Raw genomic sequence first — 17453 nt, forward strand, 5'->3', positions numbered from 1 at the left:
GGCTGTAAGGACCTTTGAAATAAGTGAAATCGTGTGGCGAAGTGATATAAACATGTAATGCGGTTAAGAGCTGCCTAGAACTATGTTCAGCGTGCGCCTCCCTGAAAATAATGCACACCATTAGAACGTTCGTCAGCCAATCAGATTCAAGCATTCAAGGCCCCGTAGTATAATGTGTAATTGAATTATTCTGACTTTTTTATTCTGACTGAGTTTTACTAAATTTAACCATTGGTCTTTATAGTGTAAAACATTTAGGTCATGATAACCACAGTTTAATCTACGCATACAGCACCTCAATACCATTGTAAAAATGTAACTAATATGGCTTCTAGGTATTTGTATGAAAAACAGTAGTCTAACTATAAATGTACAAAGGCTATAGCTTAATCACAAAAATACCATAATTATGTTCCTATACTCCTTTATACATTTAATACATTAATAATATAATAAAATTTGATATGGATATCTGACATTTCTGCCATAATAACAAGGAGCAGTTAGTATTGCTACAGTAAATTGATGGTAAATGAGCCTTTAGTGTTGTTTAATCAAGTGTTAGTTTAAGTCAACAAGTCGTTCATGTTCTTCACTGAATTCAAGTGCTTCACATTGGATCTCACAGCACTGTTTCGTGGTCACATGACTGAGACTTATAAGCGACTAAAGGCATTTGCTCGAATTTTGAGCCGGGCGGATAAACTTTCAGTGTGGAGTGGTTTAAATGAGTAGTGCTGTTTCGTTCCACTTTGGGTGCATAAACATTATATCAAACTCGTTTTATCGAGGAAAATTATATTGTGTTATCGTTATTGTCTTATCGACCAGCCCTAAATAGCAGTATCGTTCTTGTGATTGATGGAAAGACACAAGATGTTCAGAACACACCTCCTTGAGTACATATTTGACCTTGGAGCACAAAATTTTTTCAAATCATCTGAATAAAAAAGCTTTCCATTGATGCATGGTTTGTTAGGATAGGACAGTATTTGGCAGAGATACAACTATTTGAATATCTGAAATCTCAAGGTGCAAAAAAACCGTCGGCTTTAAAGTTGTCCAAATGATTTTCTTAGCAATGCATATTACTAACCAAAAATTAACTTTTGCTATATTTAAGGTAGGACATTTACAAAACATCTTCATGGAAAATATTCTTTACTTAATATTAATGATTTTTGGCATAAAAGAAAACATGATCATTTTGACCCATACAATGTATTTTTGGCTACTGCTAGAAATATACCCATGCTACTTAAGACTGGTTATGTGGTCCAGGGTCACATATGACAATGACGCATGTTAAGGGGCATGTCGGGAAGAATCTTGACATCAAAATAATGAATAAATATATTATTGCTGGCACGATACCTATACTGACTATCCATGTCAGTTACTGACTGATCTATAATTGAAATTGAAGAGTGGCCAAAAACAATCTTGTCGAGCACCTTGGGTCATCCTTGAAACCCGGAAGGAAATGGCTGAATAAAATAAACACCAAAGTAAGCACCTGACAGCCATTTATATCCTTAACTGCCGAGGACCTAATGCAGCTAAAATTTAACACAGCAAAAAGACACCCTTACATTATTAACCAGCCGTAAATTCAGACGGATCAATAAAGTCTCTTTAGCCACAGGGGCAACCAGTTGATTTACAGGGACAGCTTGGCAGGGGTTCTAAAATAATGTCCTACCCTAAATGAAAGCCATAAAGAAAACGTCATCATCATCAAATCATTCCTCTTTAGTCTGGCTGATGTCCTTTATGCTGTGATAATGTGAGGTTTTCATATGCTTCAAGAGGAACAAGCATCAATTATCGAAAGAAAAGACCTATTCTGAAATATTCAGTGGATTTAGGGCCGTACCAACACGTTGGCTGTCTTTCCTCATGCTCTCGTTGTCATGCCAGTCTCTTCTTCGCAAACCGTCTGTCCAGGTATAAATGTGTCCGTCATTTAAGCCCAGTGGGAAGCCCTGTGGAGAGATATTCAGACAAGATATTTAGATAAAATCAAGCTTAGATCTCAAATAAAAATACAACAGCAAAAGCATTATTATGAGAGGTAATTTAACTTCATTTTGATACATCTCCAAGAACTCCCTGAGGTACCTAGTTCACACTTAAATTGTCCTATAAAGCATTGATTAAAACTTCAATCATAGCTGTTTGAACACATATTCAGTTGGCTGAAATCAGTGTAGCCAGCAAACTTAATAACCAAAAAGCTTTCCAATCTGATCCATAAACATCATACAGAACATTCCTGCCAAAGGCAAAATTCTCCTTTAGATTTGATCAGCTGCACGGAAATCATAGTTTACTTGTGTGTCTATGTTGTGCGGGGTGTAACACTTAATCTTTTGAGTAATCGCACACGCACGGTGCATATTTGTCGTCTTGGTTGGACGTCCATCTAGGATTTTACAAACTCAGGAGAACAGAATTGGTGCCAACCTTCAATTCCATCATGCCAGCACAGCATGTCACATTTTTTCCTGGTGGATTCTTCTAATTTAGGAATGAAAAAGCATCTCAAAATGATCATATGGAGTGGTAAGAGGTGTGCAGTAGACAGAGCTTGTTTAAGTGCAGCAATGTGCTCCTCTGTTGTACCAACACCTCTTCTATTTGCGCAATAGGCATTTACAGGATGTAAAAAGTGGAGCTCTAGAAGGTCTAAGAGGCCCCATTTGATCTACAATTTACCCATTCTCACAGATAGACCCCTGATAACAACTCTTTTCACTGCCGGCAGGTGCTAATGCACTGGGGATGCACTATAACGAATAGTTAGGATGAAAGCTGTGCGAGATGGATTCAGGACGCCAAGCTTCCAACATACATGTAGAATAAGTATACATGCCTTTTAGTGCTTAGTCTTTGCACATGGAAATGCTTCAGGTAAGCAAAATGGAAATGACAGAGACTATTCACTCAAAATTAATCTGGCGAAAAAGACACAGAGATTTTTAGGGAAATGATTTAGAGTGCTACTTAGCAGAGTGGATTATGGGAGGCAGGTGCTCGGATTCCAGTAGCAGCTCTGAGGATTTGAGCGGCTTTTTCCACTGTGTTTGTGAATAATTTAAAAACAAAAGCATTGCTTTATTAAGGCCTCAGAGAGTTTCTGGGGAAAAAAATTAGGAACGCAAGCACATCCGAGTTTGTCAAAGGGGAATTTCACTAGAAGAATGTGACATCGACTTGACAATCGCAAAAAGAGAACTGCTGGCAGCAATGTTGGATATCACTTTCCCACAGGGACGCAAATGCTTCTGATGGCAAGGCTTTGTGGCAGAGCAAGGGTGGAGCTTGCTGAGGTTATAAATGTAACGGTTGACTTAAGTTTGCTGTGAGTAATTTACATGTAGGCCTCGTCCCAAATGACACCCTCAGCCCTTGCAGTTCTCCCTCTGAGTCCATAGTAAATGGTAAAACAATGCAGCATAAAGTGCCAGGTTGTAGTCTTCTAGAAAAAACAACACTGCATGAAATTAACTATATGCACTAATCATGTAAATTCCAGACAAAATATGATTTTAAATAAACAAATCATAGTCAGTAGTTTTTGGGATTGACCTGCCTGAGCCATTTGTTGTTTTATTCACTAATATTAGATGGCATTTTAGTCAGAGTTAATTTTACGAATATGATGAAATGGTGAGTGAGCAATTTGTCAAATTTGTGACTGACAACTGTGCCATTTGCTACAGCTGTACAGAATAGGACAAAATAATCACATAATTGTTTAACACTTGAGTCAGCATGAAAACACTGCTGTGGCATTGTCACCTGAATGGATGGCGTGTTTAACTGTTATCAGCCTAGTCATTGAAACAACTGAGAAGAGCTGCTCTTGACTGATGTCAATATGCAATAAGAATAAGGCTTAGAAATGAAGGATTCAAACCCACAGGCCTCAATTTGGCTTTGCAAAGCCACAACATTATTTATTTCTCGGTGTCTTGTATATAGCTTACTCTTACAAAATGACAGTGTTCTGTTACATTCTTCATTTATGATGGCCTACATCTGGGGCCGAAGAAAGCTGTCTGTTCTCAGGAACTAGACATATTATAAAGAGAGGAAAAAAGACACTGGATGTAGAAAAAAGCACAGTCCAGTGTTTCTAATTTTCTTCTTGTGTTCCAGAACAGCGAGGTTAGCAGCAATTTACCAGACACGGCTTGGAAAGAGCTTTGAAAATAAGATGTTTTAGACTTTTTTTTCTAAGACTGACATTTTCTGACATTGTTTGCAAGGTAGATTTTAATGCTTTGATTTTCTTTTCCAAAATAAAAAATTGTTAAGTAAAATTGTTGATTGTTGTGGAATAAAAAAATCATCCTAAATAAATGTCACCTCTTTCTTTCATTCTTTTTGTTTTTATCTCCTACTCTGGATACTATTTATTCTCTTAGCAAATGATGTAGGATACAGTAAAATGAAATCAAAAAATGAAATAAGTCTCCTGAATTTCCCTATTTTGCCGCACATGAGTTTTCTGGCAGGCCATCAAGCTCTGCTTTCCTAACATTGATTACAGTAAATTTAGCAATTACTGACTCAGTCCAGACTGGAGTAGGGTGGCTCACGGCACAATGTGCTGCCTAATTAAAAGTGGTCAACAAAGCGCAGTGGTGGATGACGCCTTCAAAAGCATCACTGCCTTCAATATCCAATTCATATAGCTGCTCCAAAGCAAAATCATGTAGGAGGAGTTTCACTGTTCCCCAGTACAAAGACAAATGAAACCAAAGAGACTTGGAAGATATAACAGAGCGTTCTTTCTTTCTTTCTTTCTTTCTATCTTTCTTTCTTTCTTTCTTTCTTTCTTTCTTTCTTTCTTTTATTAAAATCTATTAATTCTCTTTACAATTAATTGAATATATATATTTAAGATTACAAAAGCTGTTACCATAAACTGCTCCTGAAAAGGGACAGAATTTCATTTTTTGTCATTGTTTTATTAATATTTTATTTTATTTTAATATTTATTTATTTAGTTTAACTAAACAAGTTTTAAATTAAAAATCAATTAAAATTAGCTTGTAATGAAATTGCAGCAATGTCCATTGCTCACGTTTTGGTCTACCTGATCTCATGACGAAAATGTACCTGTAGAAACTTTTTCGCATGGTGCAAATTGTGTACCAATAAGAACATATCAATGCAGTTTCCAACAGAAATGTCCCCTAAAGGCAGTAAAACAGCTAGAACTTGTAATCATTTTCATACACAGTTAAGATTACAGCTCCATATACTGTAAAAAAAAAAAAAAAAAAAAAAAAATCCGCAAAAATTAACAGTAAAAAAAAAAAAAAAAAGGGCAGCTGTGGTTGCCAGAATTTAATGTTTTAGGTTTTACAGTTTTAACTTATATTTACATTTAAATACTGGAATTTTATTAACTGATAAAATGTTGATATACAAACCTATTGAAGTACTGAAATCTGTTTTGCACATTTGTAATAGACTGATAATCACTCTGGGGCCGAGTGCATCTAAACATCACACAAAGTCAAGACACGAGTCTAAGTATCATCAACAATGTCAAAGCAACACGTTCTATTAAGCAAGTGGTGATAAGAAACTCAAATGATGAACCAAAGCCCATCACAAGCTGCTTTTGAATACTAACATATATAGAAGGTGCACAGCGGCATTCACACAAACACTAAACACCATCATTGTAACACACATGAAACTGAAATAATGCAATAAACATTAATTTAACAACATTAGATGTAACATATAACCCTAATGTACAAAACTGATAAGAAAATATAAAAAGAAACATAGTTATTTAAGCTAAAAAAAACATACAATTTGAAATCTAATACAGGTAATTCTGGGAATGTCAATTTACAGTTATTTACTGTACATTTTACGTTCTTTTTCACTTCCAAATACTGTATACTACCATAAAATGCAATGTCCAATAATTTTTTTCACCATATATAGTAGGGGAACTTATCATTAAACATTTAACAGGTTTTTACTGTAGCATTTTTACAGTCTTTTACCGTTAACCTTACAGTAATTTTTTTAGTGTATGTTTCCCTGTCCTGACATAATAAGTTTGCTTGGTAGCTCAGTCGGCACGGAATTGAAATTTGGATGTGGAATCCTTGTGTACGAATCCTGTGAAAAACATGACTCAAGCTAAAACTGCATGTTTGTGATTTTTGTGTCACATTCACTTTTGTTCATAATATCGGGTTTAGGTGTAGTGCAGATGTTATATTATTTTAAGATGTCATGGAGCATTTAGCATTTAGTTACAGCGCCACTCAGCGAACATTTCAAGTCAGAACTGCTGTGATATGTACAAAACCAACGTCACATAAAACGTACCATATGTACGTTCATCTCTTCCAGGGAAAAAAAACGAACGTCTTGCAAAAAATTTCCCACCAGTACGTTTTGGTTTTTCATTTTGCTAAGGCCAGTGGGATACAAGTACTTCAGTAGCAGCTTGTTTTGTTTTTGGATATGTAGGCTGCATATAGAACATGGCATGCATTTGCCCCACAAAAACTAAGAATTGTAATGTAATTTTAATGTAAATTTTATTATAAATTATTACAAAAAATTGAGAGGATCTGTTCACCATATTAAAAGACTGTTTACTTAGGAGATATTGCTGCATTAATAGTAAATAATGCAAGAGACTAGTTTTTAGATCTTTCAGGATGTGAGATGCTAAAAAAGTATAAGTGACAACAACGGAAAGACATCTATCTGACACATTCATAAACTAACAATTTACAAACAGTGCAGACTGAACATAAGAACACATTCTTCCTGAACGAATAAAAATTCCTCACAGATTGTTCAAAACAACATGAGACACATGACAGAATATTGATTTTTATTCTCATTAGTTTGTGTATATCTTGCCCAAATTTTGTTCAGTTTTTGTCTTGTGTTGTTAGTACTGTCACACATTTTTCTCCAGCAATATTCTTCATTTCTTGGATTATTTCTTATATTAGTAATAAAGATACTTTGCAACTCTCTGCTTACTTGTTTCCATGACCTTCTTGTGACAACCACTTTACCAAATGAGAACTTTACTTGAACCTGAATTGCACCGTCATCATGTGACCTTAAGATACAATAAATATGACATCCAAACATATTAAGGGTCTGGTTATTAAAGATGCAGTTTTACGAAAGACACTTGAGGAGAAAGTGAATGGAAGATGGTACAATAAAATAAGAATGAAGATGGTACAATAAAATAAGAATGAAGTATAAAAAGAGACTGTATTTGTCAATTAGTACGAATAAACGTTTGTCATAAAAGAACTATTTAAACCTGAACAAAATAGCCATAATTCTTTGACAGCTTCAGCAACGTTTCATTCAAACTCTCAGTCTGTAAATGAGGTGTGCAAGGTAAAGGCCTTTCTTTCAAGCCCACATTTGGCAAGCTTGTTCTCCCTGCAATTCTCTGCTGTTTTTCTCCTCCCTTTTCTCATCGCCCTTTCTCTTTTTTCTGCAGATAAGCAAGCAGATGTTTTATACACTGCCAGCACCACTATCTAATTATGTCGTTTAGCAGCGCTGTCCAAAACCCCCATTGCCGGAGCTCTTTTTCACAGCTTCCTCCTCAGAGCTGGTTTTCAATGTCCTGAGTCCTGTCTGTCAGCCGCCGCTCCTCTGCTGGCATTGTGACTGCTGGTGCTATATGCGCTTTGTTTGATGAATAGAAATCTTCTCTGAATGGCCTACAGTAGGCGTCAGCAGAGGTGAGACTGAACTAAGCGAGTTTCCATAAACAGGCACTGCTGATGAGGACAAGGACGGTTTAAATTAGCCTTTTGTGCAGCCGTCAGGAGCTATCCGATCAAGCTGGCCGATATTTGCGAGCAAATGCGTACGTGTTAGTGTCAGAATGCTGTGAATCTACACATCACACAAAGTCAAGACACGAGTCTAAGTATCATCAACAACGTCAAAGCAACACGTTCTATTAAGCACTGGGAGCTCAATTCTCCAAGGTTGTTTCTGTGGAATGAGAAACAACAGCAACAAAAGAAGAAAAACTATCGACCCTAAAAACACTGGATGTCCACTGCAGGATACATCATTATCTGAGAATACAGGATCATCTCCAGTAGGAGCAGCTAATGAGAACATCTGCACATCAGAGCATTGCTTCACATCACAAACGGAATATAGCGCCGACTGCGACCGTTCGACCCGTGATGAGTTCAAACGATAGCAGGATAAAGACATGTCCAGCAGAGCAGGAACCATTGTGTTCTGATCAACCACATCATTTGCCCGGTGTCTGCCGCGAGAGATCAGAGAGCCCATCTTGTGCACCTGTGAAATAAATAAGCCCCATGACAATGATGCACACGAAGATGATGGGAAAAATGGAAATGCCTGACGAATCTGACATCAGATCTGTTTACAGTCATAAATGGGTCATGAACAGTACGGCAGGTTGAATCATGTCAGAGTTTTAGTAATAATGTGTAAGTTCTTATACGGTATGTGTTCAGAAAATGTTGCCAGGGAAAATTTCTCTCAGATAAACAACACATGAATGAATGAATCTTACCCTTATTTTAAAAGAGACCTATTATGCAAAACTCATGTTTGAACAAAGATGTACTGTATATGCATAGTGTGTGTAATCAACCAGCCTATAAAGGTAAAAATCCATCCACTCACTTTTTTTTTTAAATAATCTCTATTTAGAAGCAGTTTCAGATTTCCCCTTACTGTGACATCACAAGACTAATCCCTGCCCAAGACTAGTGACGATCTGCCTTATTCGCACTGACCCCGCCATGTTTATATCAATGCTGTAGTTCTATTTCTGTGCCACAAACAATAAAAATACTGTTTTTGGATGTACAAATGAGAGTCTCCAAAGACTTTCAACATCTGAGCCATGGACAACTCTGTGGATGAATTTAAATTACAGAAGAAAATGTGCAGAAGAGTCGTATATATGTGACCCTGGACCACAAAACCAGTCTTAAGTCGCTGGGGTATATTTGTAGCAATAGCCAAAAATACATTGTATGGGTCAAAATTATAGATTTTCCTTTTATGCCAAAAATCATTAGGAAATTGAGTAAAGATCATGTTTCATGAAGATTTTTTGTAAAATTCCTACTATAAATATATCAAAATGTAATTTTTGATTAGTAATATGCATTGTTAAGAACTTAATTTGGACAACTTTAAAGGTGATTTTCTCAATATTTAGATTTTTTTGCGCCCTCAGATTCCAGATTTCAAATATATGTATCTCGGCCAAAATATTGTCCTATCCTAACAAACCATATATCAATAGAAAGCTTATTTATTGAGCTTTCATATGATGTACACATCTCAGTTTTGTAAAAATTTACCTTATGACTGGTTTTGTGGTCCGGGGTCACATATTTGTGCAAATCATTTTATGCCATCCTGCTTCGTAAACAAGGATTTGCACAGAAGCTGATTCTGAAAGATGGGTCAATACCAGCTGTTCATGTTTAAACCTATGATGAACTGACCTGTGGGAACTTTTTCGCAAGATGCAAAATACGTACAACTGCATTTCCCAACAGAAATGAACACTAGAGATGGTAAAACAGCGAGCACTTGTAATCATTTTTGTACACAGTTACGATTACAGCTCTGTATGTTTCACATTCCAGACCTAACAAGCTTGATTAGTAGCTTGACTGGCATGGAATTGGACTTAGGATGTGGAATTTTTGGGTATGAATCCTGTGAAAAACATGACTCACGATGAAAGAGCTGAAAGATGAGAGATCGAAAAACAAGCAAAAACTGCATGTTTGCGAATGCGTTTTTATGTCACCTTCGCTTTTGTTCATACTACTAAGAATCGCCTTATATTTTCTGAATGTTTTTAAATCGCATTTCCGGATGTCCTTGTTAGCATGCTGTACAGCTAATGGGGCTACAATGACCACTGTCTCTGACTATATTCACAGAGAGCAGAGCTATGTTGTTAGTTTAATCCTGAAAACAATCATTGTCTACATATTTCATAAATAATCTTTGACATTTTGGCTGTGTGAGATCCTCCAGTTTTCTGGTTGATAGTAATGGGCGCTTTCGAAGCACTGCTTTATGAAGCTTCGAAACTTTCGTGAATCAGTTGTTTCGAAACAGTAGTTCGGAGCACATATCAAACTGCCAAAGTCACATGATTTCAGTAAACGAGGCTTAATTACGTCATAACTGTTTCGAAACAATTTGAATATTCAGTGGTTTGCCACTGGGGGGCGATCTGTGTGAACCCATGAATCATGTGAGTTCAGTGAGATCGCCCTCCAGCGGCGAACCATTGAACCAGATTCTGTGGTTTTCACCTGATCTCGGATCAGTTTCATCAATTTGTAGACATTTTAAACACGACATTTGTTTAATTAAAAGTGTTAGAAGAAGTTAATAGTCTCTTACTGGCCTCTACATAAAAGCTCTCCATAAAACAAACAAAAGATATTTTAAAAACCACATATTACACAGACACTTCATATTTAATGGTACTTTATTTTTTTATTGTGTTTAATGTACTTTTCTTTCAATAGGATTTTAACATTTTTTTTTAGAGTTTCTGTTACATTTATACACTTTTGATCAGCAGGTGTAACTAGCATGTGGTGTTTTGAGCGATTCGAAACAGTGAATCATTTTGCGAAACAATTGGTTCAGTTATTTCGAAGCTTCGAAAAGGTCTTTTGGAAAGAGGGTGGAAGCAGCAACTCATTTGCATTTAAAGGTACATACATGAAAATGGGGTGTTTTTGTTCACACCCAACGTAAAGCATATTTGACATGCGATAGTAAAAGATCTCTGGGGTATTTTGAGCTGAAACCTCACAGACACATTCTGAGGACACCAGCAATGTACATTATATATTGTAAAAAGGGGCATAAAAGTTCCTGTTTAATGTTTCTGAATTCAGATTTTTCTAAATGAGACAGGGTATATATACTGAACACAAGATCTTCAAAGCAAAGTTTGATATTCTCAAAACCAGAAGAAACCAAATAAACAACCCTTGTATAGCCTAAACAATGGGTTTTAAAATAACAGTCTGGGGCAGAATATTTACTGTGAAAATACTATAGATCATGTGACACTAATGACTAAAGTAATGATGCTGAAAATTTTACTTGCTATTACAGGAATACATTACTTTTTAAAGTATTTTTTAAAAATGTTAAGTTATTTTAAATTGTGATATATTTCAAAATATTACTGTTTTACTGTATTTTTTTATCAAATAAATTAAGCCCTGGTGAGGAGTAGGAGAACAGCAGGAGTAGAACTAAAGTATTGGTGTACTGGATATTTGGCCGCCTGTGTGTGGGAGACAGGATGCTGTGAGGTACAGTGATGCTCCATAGGTCACATGCTGCTGAGTCTGATATTTACATTAACCTCCAGTGCCCTGTAGGGAGAGGGACTCCAGATCTGATACTGTTCAGCATGAGCAACATCCACCTCCTCTGGAGAGAGATTAAACATCTGCTGAAATTACAGGAGAGTATAGAGCCAGCCACTGTGATTATCACACACACACACACACACACACACACACACACACACCTAGCCCACATTATTTAATTTCTGAAACATTCCTGATGGTCACAGCGTGTCTGTAACTTGATTAATTCCAGGGCTTTCAAACTATTTCTCTTTATGACTCTATTCATTTGGGCAGGACTCATTTGCCCAGAATCATCCGTATGAAATTAAAAACTCTAAATATCTTTTTTCTCTCCTCCGTGGCCTCTCGTTCTCTCTCACTTTCTTTGTTACCCTGTCTCTTTGAAGTGCTTCCACATTACTTTCAAATACTGCTCTAACCCTCTATAACAGGAGAGATTAGAGACAGTAATACCTATAGCGAAGAGCTGGAAAATAGTACATGGAAAAATGGAGGACTTTATGAATTTATGAAAGCACAGAAAACAATCTGTACTAAGATAAAGATAAAAGTACAAAATTTAGTAGTCTCAGCTTAGACAGCACACACAAACTGTCCTCGAAATGTTCATGATCTGTCTGATACATAATACAGAGAAAAATGTCAAGTGTTGTCTTGAAATAACTTCTCATAGTATATCCTGCTACCATATCTTCCCCAGGTAAACAACGCACATGTACCCAGCCAGCCACCTAACCTAAAAAAAAAAAAAAGATTCATCACACCAAGCAACCTCTTTCCATTGCTCCATGGTCCAGTTCTGACACTCATTTGCCCATTTTAGACGGTAGCAGAAAAGGGTCATCATGACCTGCCTGTGACTATGCAACCCCATACACAGCAAATTGTGAGGCACTATGTGTTCTGACAGCTTTCTATTATGGTCAGCATTACGTTTTTCAGACCAGACAGGCTATCCTTCACTTCCGATGTGCATCTGTGAGCCTTGGGCACGTATGACCCAGACACTAGTTCACCAGTTATATTTTCTTTGCACTAATTTTTGTTTGCCCTGACCAAGTCATATAGCCATTTTAGCTTTGTTAAAGTCACTAATATCTTGGACGTTTTGCCATTGTAACAACATAATCAATGTTAATCACTTCACCTGTCAGTGGTTCTAATGTTGTGGCTGGTTACAAATTCAAAAGTTGCCTCTTTTTTTTTTTTACTTTACCACGTTTTTACAGCAGGAATATCGAAAATCGGCATGCTGTGTTTCTGGTGAGAAATGTTTGAATGAGAAATGTGTGCCTTCACGGAATGGATCAGGATAATAATCTGGATAATATTTTCAGCGATTAACAAATTAAATTCTGCTCTGCACCTCATACAAAACTATTGTATTCCATCAGAGAGGACTGTGGCTGCAACACATTGTCATTTGGATTACTTTTAAAGAGCAGGTCATATGGGTTTTTGAAAAATATATTTTTTGCAGTTTGTAACGTATCTAACGTCCTTCAATGTTAATAGTCTGCCAGAGGTGGACAGTAGTGAAGTATTTTTACTTTACTCAAGTAAATTTAAAAAGTATCTTTAGTTTATCATGCTGTTTTTCTTTAGAAAACGTCTTGGTTACGTATGTAACCCTCGTTCCCTGAAGGAGGGAACGGAGACGTCACGTCGGAGACCGACGAATTGGGATATCGCTTAGAGATACCAATCCTCTTCGTGTGTAAACTAAACGAGCCAATGCACATTGGCATGCATGATTGCATCCAGCTGTCGCTGATCACAGCGTGAGCATAAATACACAGCAGGTGCAATGCATAGACAGGATTTCGCTGAGGAGCCGAGCTTGGGTCCGGCCGCACAGCGGTGGTACAGCAGCTGAGGCGACGGGACGTGACGTCTCCGTTCCCTCCTTCAGGGAACGAGGGTTACATACGTAACCAAGACGTTCCCTCTCAGTCGGTCTCTTCGACGTCACGTCGGAGACCGACGAATTGGGATCCCTAGCAAAGCGCCGCAGCTGCTGCCCCCCTCCAGTGTCCTGAGCAAGCCACCTGGCCTCCAATTTTTGCTAAGCCCAAGGGCGGATCAGAAAAGACCAGTCACTGTATAACATAGCACTACCTACTTAGTGAAGCTGGAGCACTGGGAACGTGCGGAGCTCCCACCCATCCCGCAGGAGGTTCGGAGCAATACGCATATGGCTCAATTAGGACATATGGAAGAATGGAGGTGATTGAACCCTCGTGAAGATGGTAGAAGGTTACCGGGGAAACACGGTCTCTGTGGGTACCGTGGAAGACATATGGGATTCACTTAAGTCTCTCATGTATCCTAAGCCTTCTATCGGTTCTAAAGATTCATCGAGAGAGGCCTGGCGCCTAGACGCTCCGCTACGTCTGGAGCCGAGGAAGGAGGACTCGACAGGGTCTTCATGGACACTCTGGAGAAGATAGCAAGCCGACCTGAGCCAGTGCCTCTCAGTGCTTCTACCCGTTTGAGGTGAGAACACAGGAGGAGACTGGCTCTACACGAAGGCTATAAAACCTAGCGAACGTGTTAGGGGTCGCCCAACCCGCAGCTCTACAAATGTCAGATAGCGAGGCGCCACGAGCCAGCGCCCAGGAGGATGCAATACTCCTAGTAGAGTGAGCTCGCAACCTGAGCGGGCAGGGCACGCCCTGAGCTTGATAAGCCAAGGCGATGGCATCCACTATCCAGTGTGCCATCCTCTGCTTGGAGACGGCCTTCCCCTTCTGCCGTCCTCCGTGACAAATAAAGAGCTGATCTGAGGTCCTGAAGCTTTGCGTCCGGTCGACGTAGCATCTTAATGCTCGGACGGGACAAAGCAAAGCTAGGGCTGGGTCTGCCTCCTCCGGGGGCAGCGCTTGCAGGCTCACCACTTGGTCCCTGAAGGGAGTAGTGGGAACCTTGGGCACGTAGCCAGGCCGGGGCCTCAGGGTTACCTGGGAATCTGCCGGCCCGAACTGAAGGCACGAATCGTCGACCGAAAACGCCTGCAGGTCCCCTACCCTCTTGATGGAGGCCAATGCCAGCAGGAGCAGAGTCTTCATAGAGAGATACTTCAGCTCGACTGACTGTAAAGGCTCAAAGGGGACCCGCTGTAGTGCTGTGAGCACCAGAGACAGGTCCCAAGAGGGTACGGAGGGGGGCCTAGGAGGATTTAACCTCCTGGCTCCCCTGAGAAACCTGACGACCAGGTCGTGCCTACCTACTGACCTTCCTTCAACGGGGTCATGGTTTGCAGAAATAGCGGCTACATAGACCTTAAGGGTGGAGGGTGACAGCCTACGCTCCAACCCTTGCTGCAAAAAGGTAAGCACGACTCCGACCGAGCATCTTCGGGGATCCTCATTTCTTGAGAAAGCCCATTCGACGAACAGGTTCCACTTCAAGGCGTAAGCATGTCTCGTGGATGCAGCTCTCGCCGAAGTGATGGTGTCTACCACACCTTGGGGTAGATCACTCAGAACCTCCGCGTCCCGTCCAGGGACCAGACATGTAGTTTCCAGAGGTCTGGACGCGGGTGCCACAGGGTGCCCCGTCTCTGAGTCAGTAAATCCTTCCTCAGAGGAATCCGCCAGGGAGGGGCTGTCGCGAGGAGCATCAGTTCTGGGAACCAGGTCCGAGTAGGCCAGTAAGGCGCCACTAACAGGACCTGCTCCTCGTCCTCCCTGACCTTGCACAGTGTCTGTGCGAGAAGGCTCACTGGGGGAAACGCATACTTGCGAAGGCCCCGTGGCCAGCTGCATGCCAGGGAGTCCGTGCCGAGTGTACCCTCGGTCAGGGAGTAAAAGAGCTGGCAGTGGGACGTCTCTGGAGAAGCAAACAGGTCTACCTGAGCTTTCCCGAAACGTCTCCAGATCAGCTGGACCGACTGGGGATGGAGTCTCCACTCTCCGGGAAGCGCAGCTCGTGAGAGCTCGTCGGCTGCACGGTTGAGCAAACCCGGAATGTGAATGGCACGAAGCGACCTCAGATGCTTCTGACTCCAGAGGAGGAGAGAACGGGCGAGCTGCGACATGCGACGGGAGCGTAGACCACCTTGTCGGTTGATGTACGCAACGGTCGCAGTGTTGTCCGTACGGACCAGCACGTGTTTGCCTCGAAGGCGCCCTTTGAGACGGTTCAAGGCAAGGCGTACTGCCAGCAGCTCTAGGCAGTTGATGTGCCAGTGTAGCTGGGGGCTCGTCCAAACCCCCGACACTGCCTGCCCGTTGTACGTGGCTCCCCAACCGGTGGTGGAGGCATCCGTGTGTACCACAGCGTGCCTGGAGACCTGTTCTAAGGGAACTCCTGCCCGAAGAAAAGCTAGGTCTGACCACGGGGTGAAGGTTAGGCGACAGGCCGAGGTTACTTTGACCCGGAGAGTGCCGCGCTGCCACGCTCTCCTCGGGACTCGGCCACGAAGCCAGTGCTGAAGTGGCCTCATATGGAGCAGGCCAAGCGGTAAAACTGCCGTAGCTGCTGCCATATGCCCCAGGAGCCTCTGAAACTGTTTCAGTGGGACCACTTCTCTGCTCTTGAACGTATTCAAGCAGTTCAGCACCGACTGAGCCCGCTCTTGCGTGAGGCGAGCTGTTTGGCTGACCGAGTCCAGTTCCACACCAAGAAAAGAGATCCTCTGCACGGGGGAGAGTTTGCTCTTTTCCCAGTTGACCCGAAGGCCCAAGCGGGCGAGGTGTGCCAACACCAGGTCCCTGTGTTCGCATAACTGCTCTCGAGAGTGTGCTAGTATCAGCCAGTCGTCGAGGTAGTTGAGGATACGAACGCCCTGTTCCTTGAGGGGAACAAGGGCCGCCTCCGCGACTTTCGTGAAGACACGGGGGGAGAGGGACAGCCCGAAGGGCAGGACCTTGTACTGATATGCTCTGCCTTCGAACGCGAACCGCAGAAATGGTCTGTGGCGCGGAAGGATCGAAACATGAAAGTACGCGTCCTTCAGGTCGATCGCTGCGAACCAATCCTGGGGACGAACACATCTGAGGATGTGTTTTTGTGTGAGCATTCTGAAAGGTAGCTTGTGAAGAGCTCGATTCAAGATGCGCAGGTCCAGGATCGGTCGTAAACCGCCGCTTTTCTTGGGTACTATGAAGTAGGGGCTGTAAAACCCTGTCTTCATATCGGCTAGAGGGACCGGCTCTATTGCTTTCTTCGCCAGCAAGGTAGCAATCTCTGCCCGTAGGACAGGGGCATCTGCTACTTTCACTGTAGTGAAGTGGATGCCCCTGAACCGAGGCGGACGCCGGGCGAACTGAATCGCGTAGCCGAGCCTGATGGTCCGGAGGAGCCAGCAAGACGGACTGGGAAGCCCTCTCCAGGCCCCCAGCCAACGTACAAGAGGGACCAGCGGGACCACTGACGTACCCGCGGGGGGGCAGCGAGGTGGAACGCAGGGACCCCGCTCGGGCGTCTCTATGCCGGTCCGAAGCGGGGTCAGAGTGTCTGTGTGTGGTGTGTGCAAGACATTTACCTGCGTTCTGGCAGCTGGTGCGTGAGTAGTCCGTCTTACCGCACTCTCCAACCGCCCAGCGCCATTTGCTGGCGGGAGGGGAGAGGGGGTGAAGCCCGGGGCTAACCCGTGCAACACCCGCTGTCCCCTCTGGGGACCCAGAGATAGTAGAAACTGCTCTTTTATTGAAAATTTGGGTGTCACCGACCGTGAGGCCGATGACGGGTTTCTTAAAAGAAACTTTTTTAAGGGAAACAAAAGATTCTCCGCCCGGCCCTCCTCCGGGGGAGGGAGTGGTGCGATCACCATCTCCCGAAGAGCAGCTTCCTCCATCTCTGGGTCGCCCGTCTCAGGGACGCTTGTTCTTGCGTTTCCCACTGGTCTTGGTGGGAGCCTGGACGGGCGGGGCGGCCGCCCTGGGACCGGCTCCACGGCGCCGCCGTGAAGGCTGCTGCGCAGGCTGCTGTGGAGCGGGGGCGGAGGCAGGGGGCCGCCCTCGGCGACGAGCAGACCGAGGTGCCGCCGGCGGCTGG

General features: G+C 42.0%; 1 protein-coding gene across 1 annotated transcript in view; it reads right to left on the bottom strand.

Moving 5' to 3' along the window:
• galntl6 (polypeptide N-acetylgalactosaminyltransferase like 6) overlaps positions 1-17453 on the bottom strand; it is a 270730-nt gene that overhangs the window by 208261 nt on the left and 45016 nt on the right. Inside the window, exon 3 of the mRNA XM_073842600.1 lies at positions 1877-1985. Coding sequence (XP_073698701.1) covers positions 1877-1985 — 109 coding nt within the window. The remainder of the gene's footprint in view (positions 1-1876; positions 1986-17453) is intronic.

The sequence above is a fragment of the Garra rufa genome, chromosome 6, assembly GCF_049309525.1.
Source record: "Garra rufa chromosome 6, GarRuf1.0, whole genome shotgun sequence".
NCBI lineage: Eukaryota > Metazoa > Chordata > Actinopteri > Cypriniformes > Cyprinidae > Garra > Garra rufa.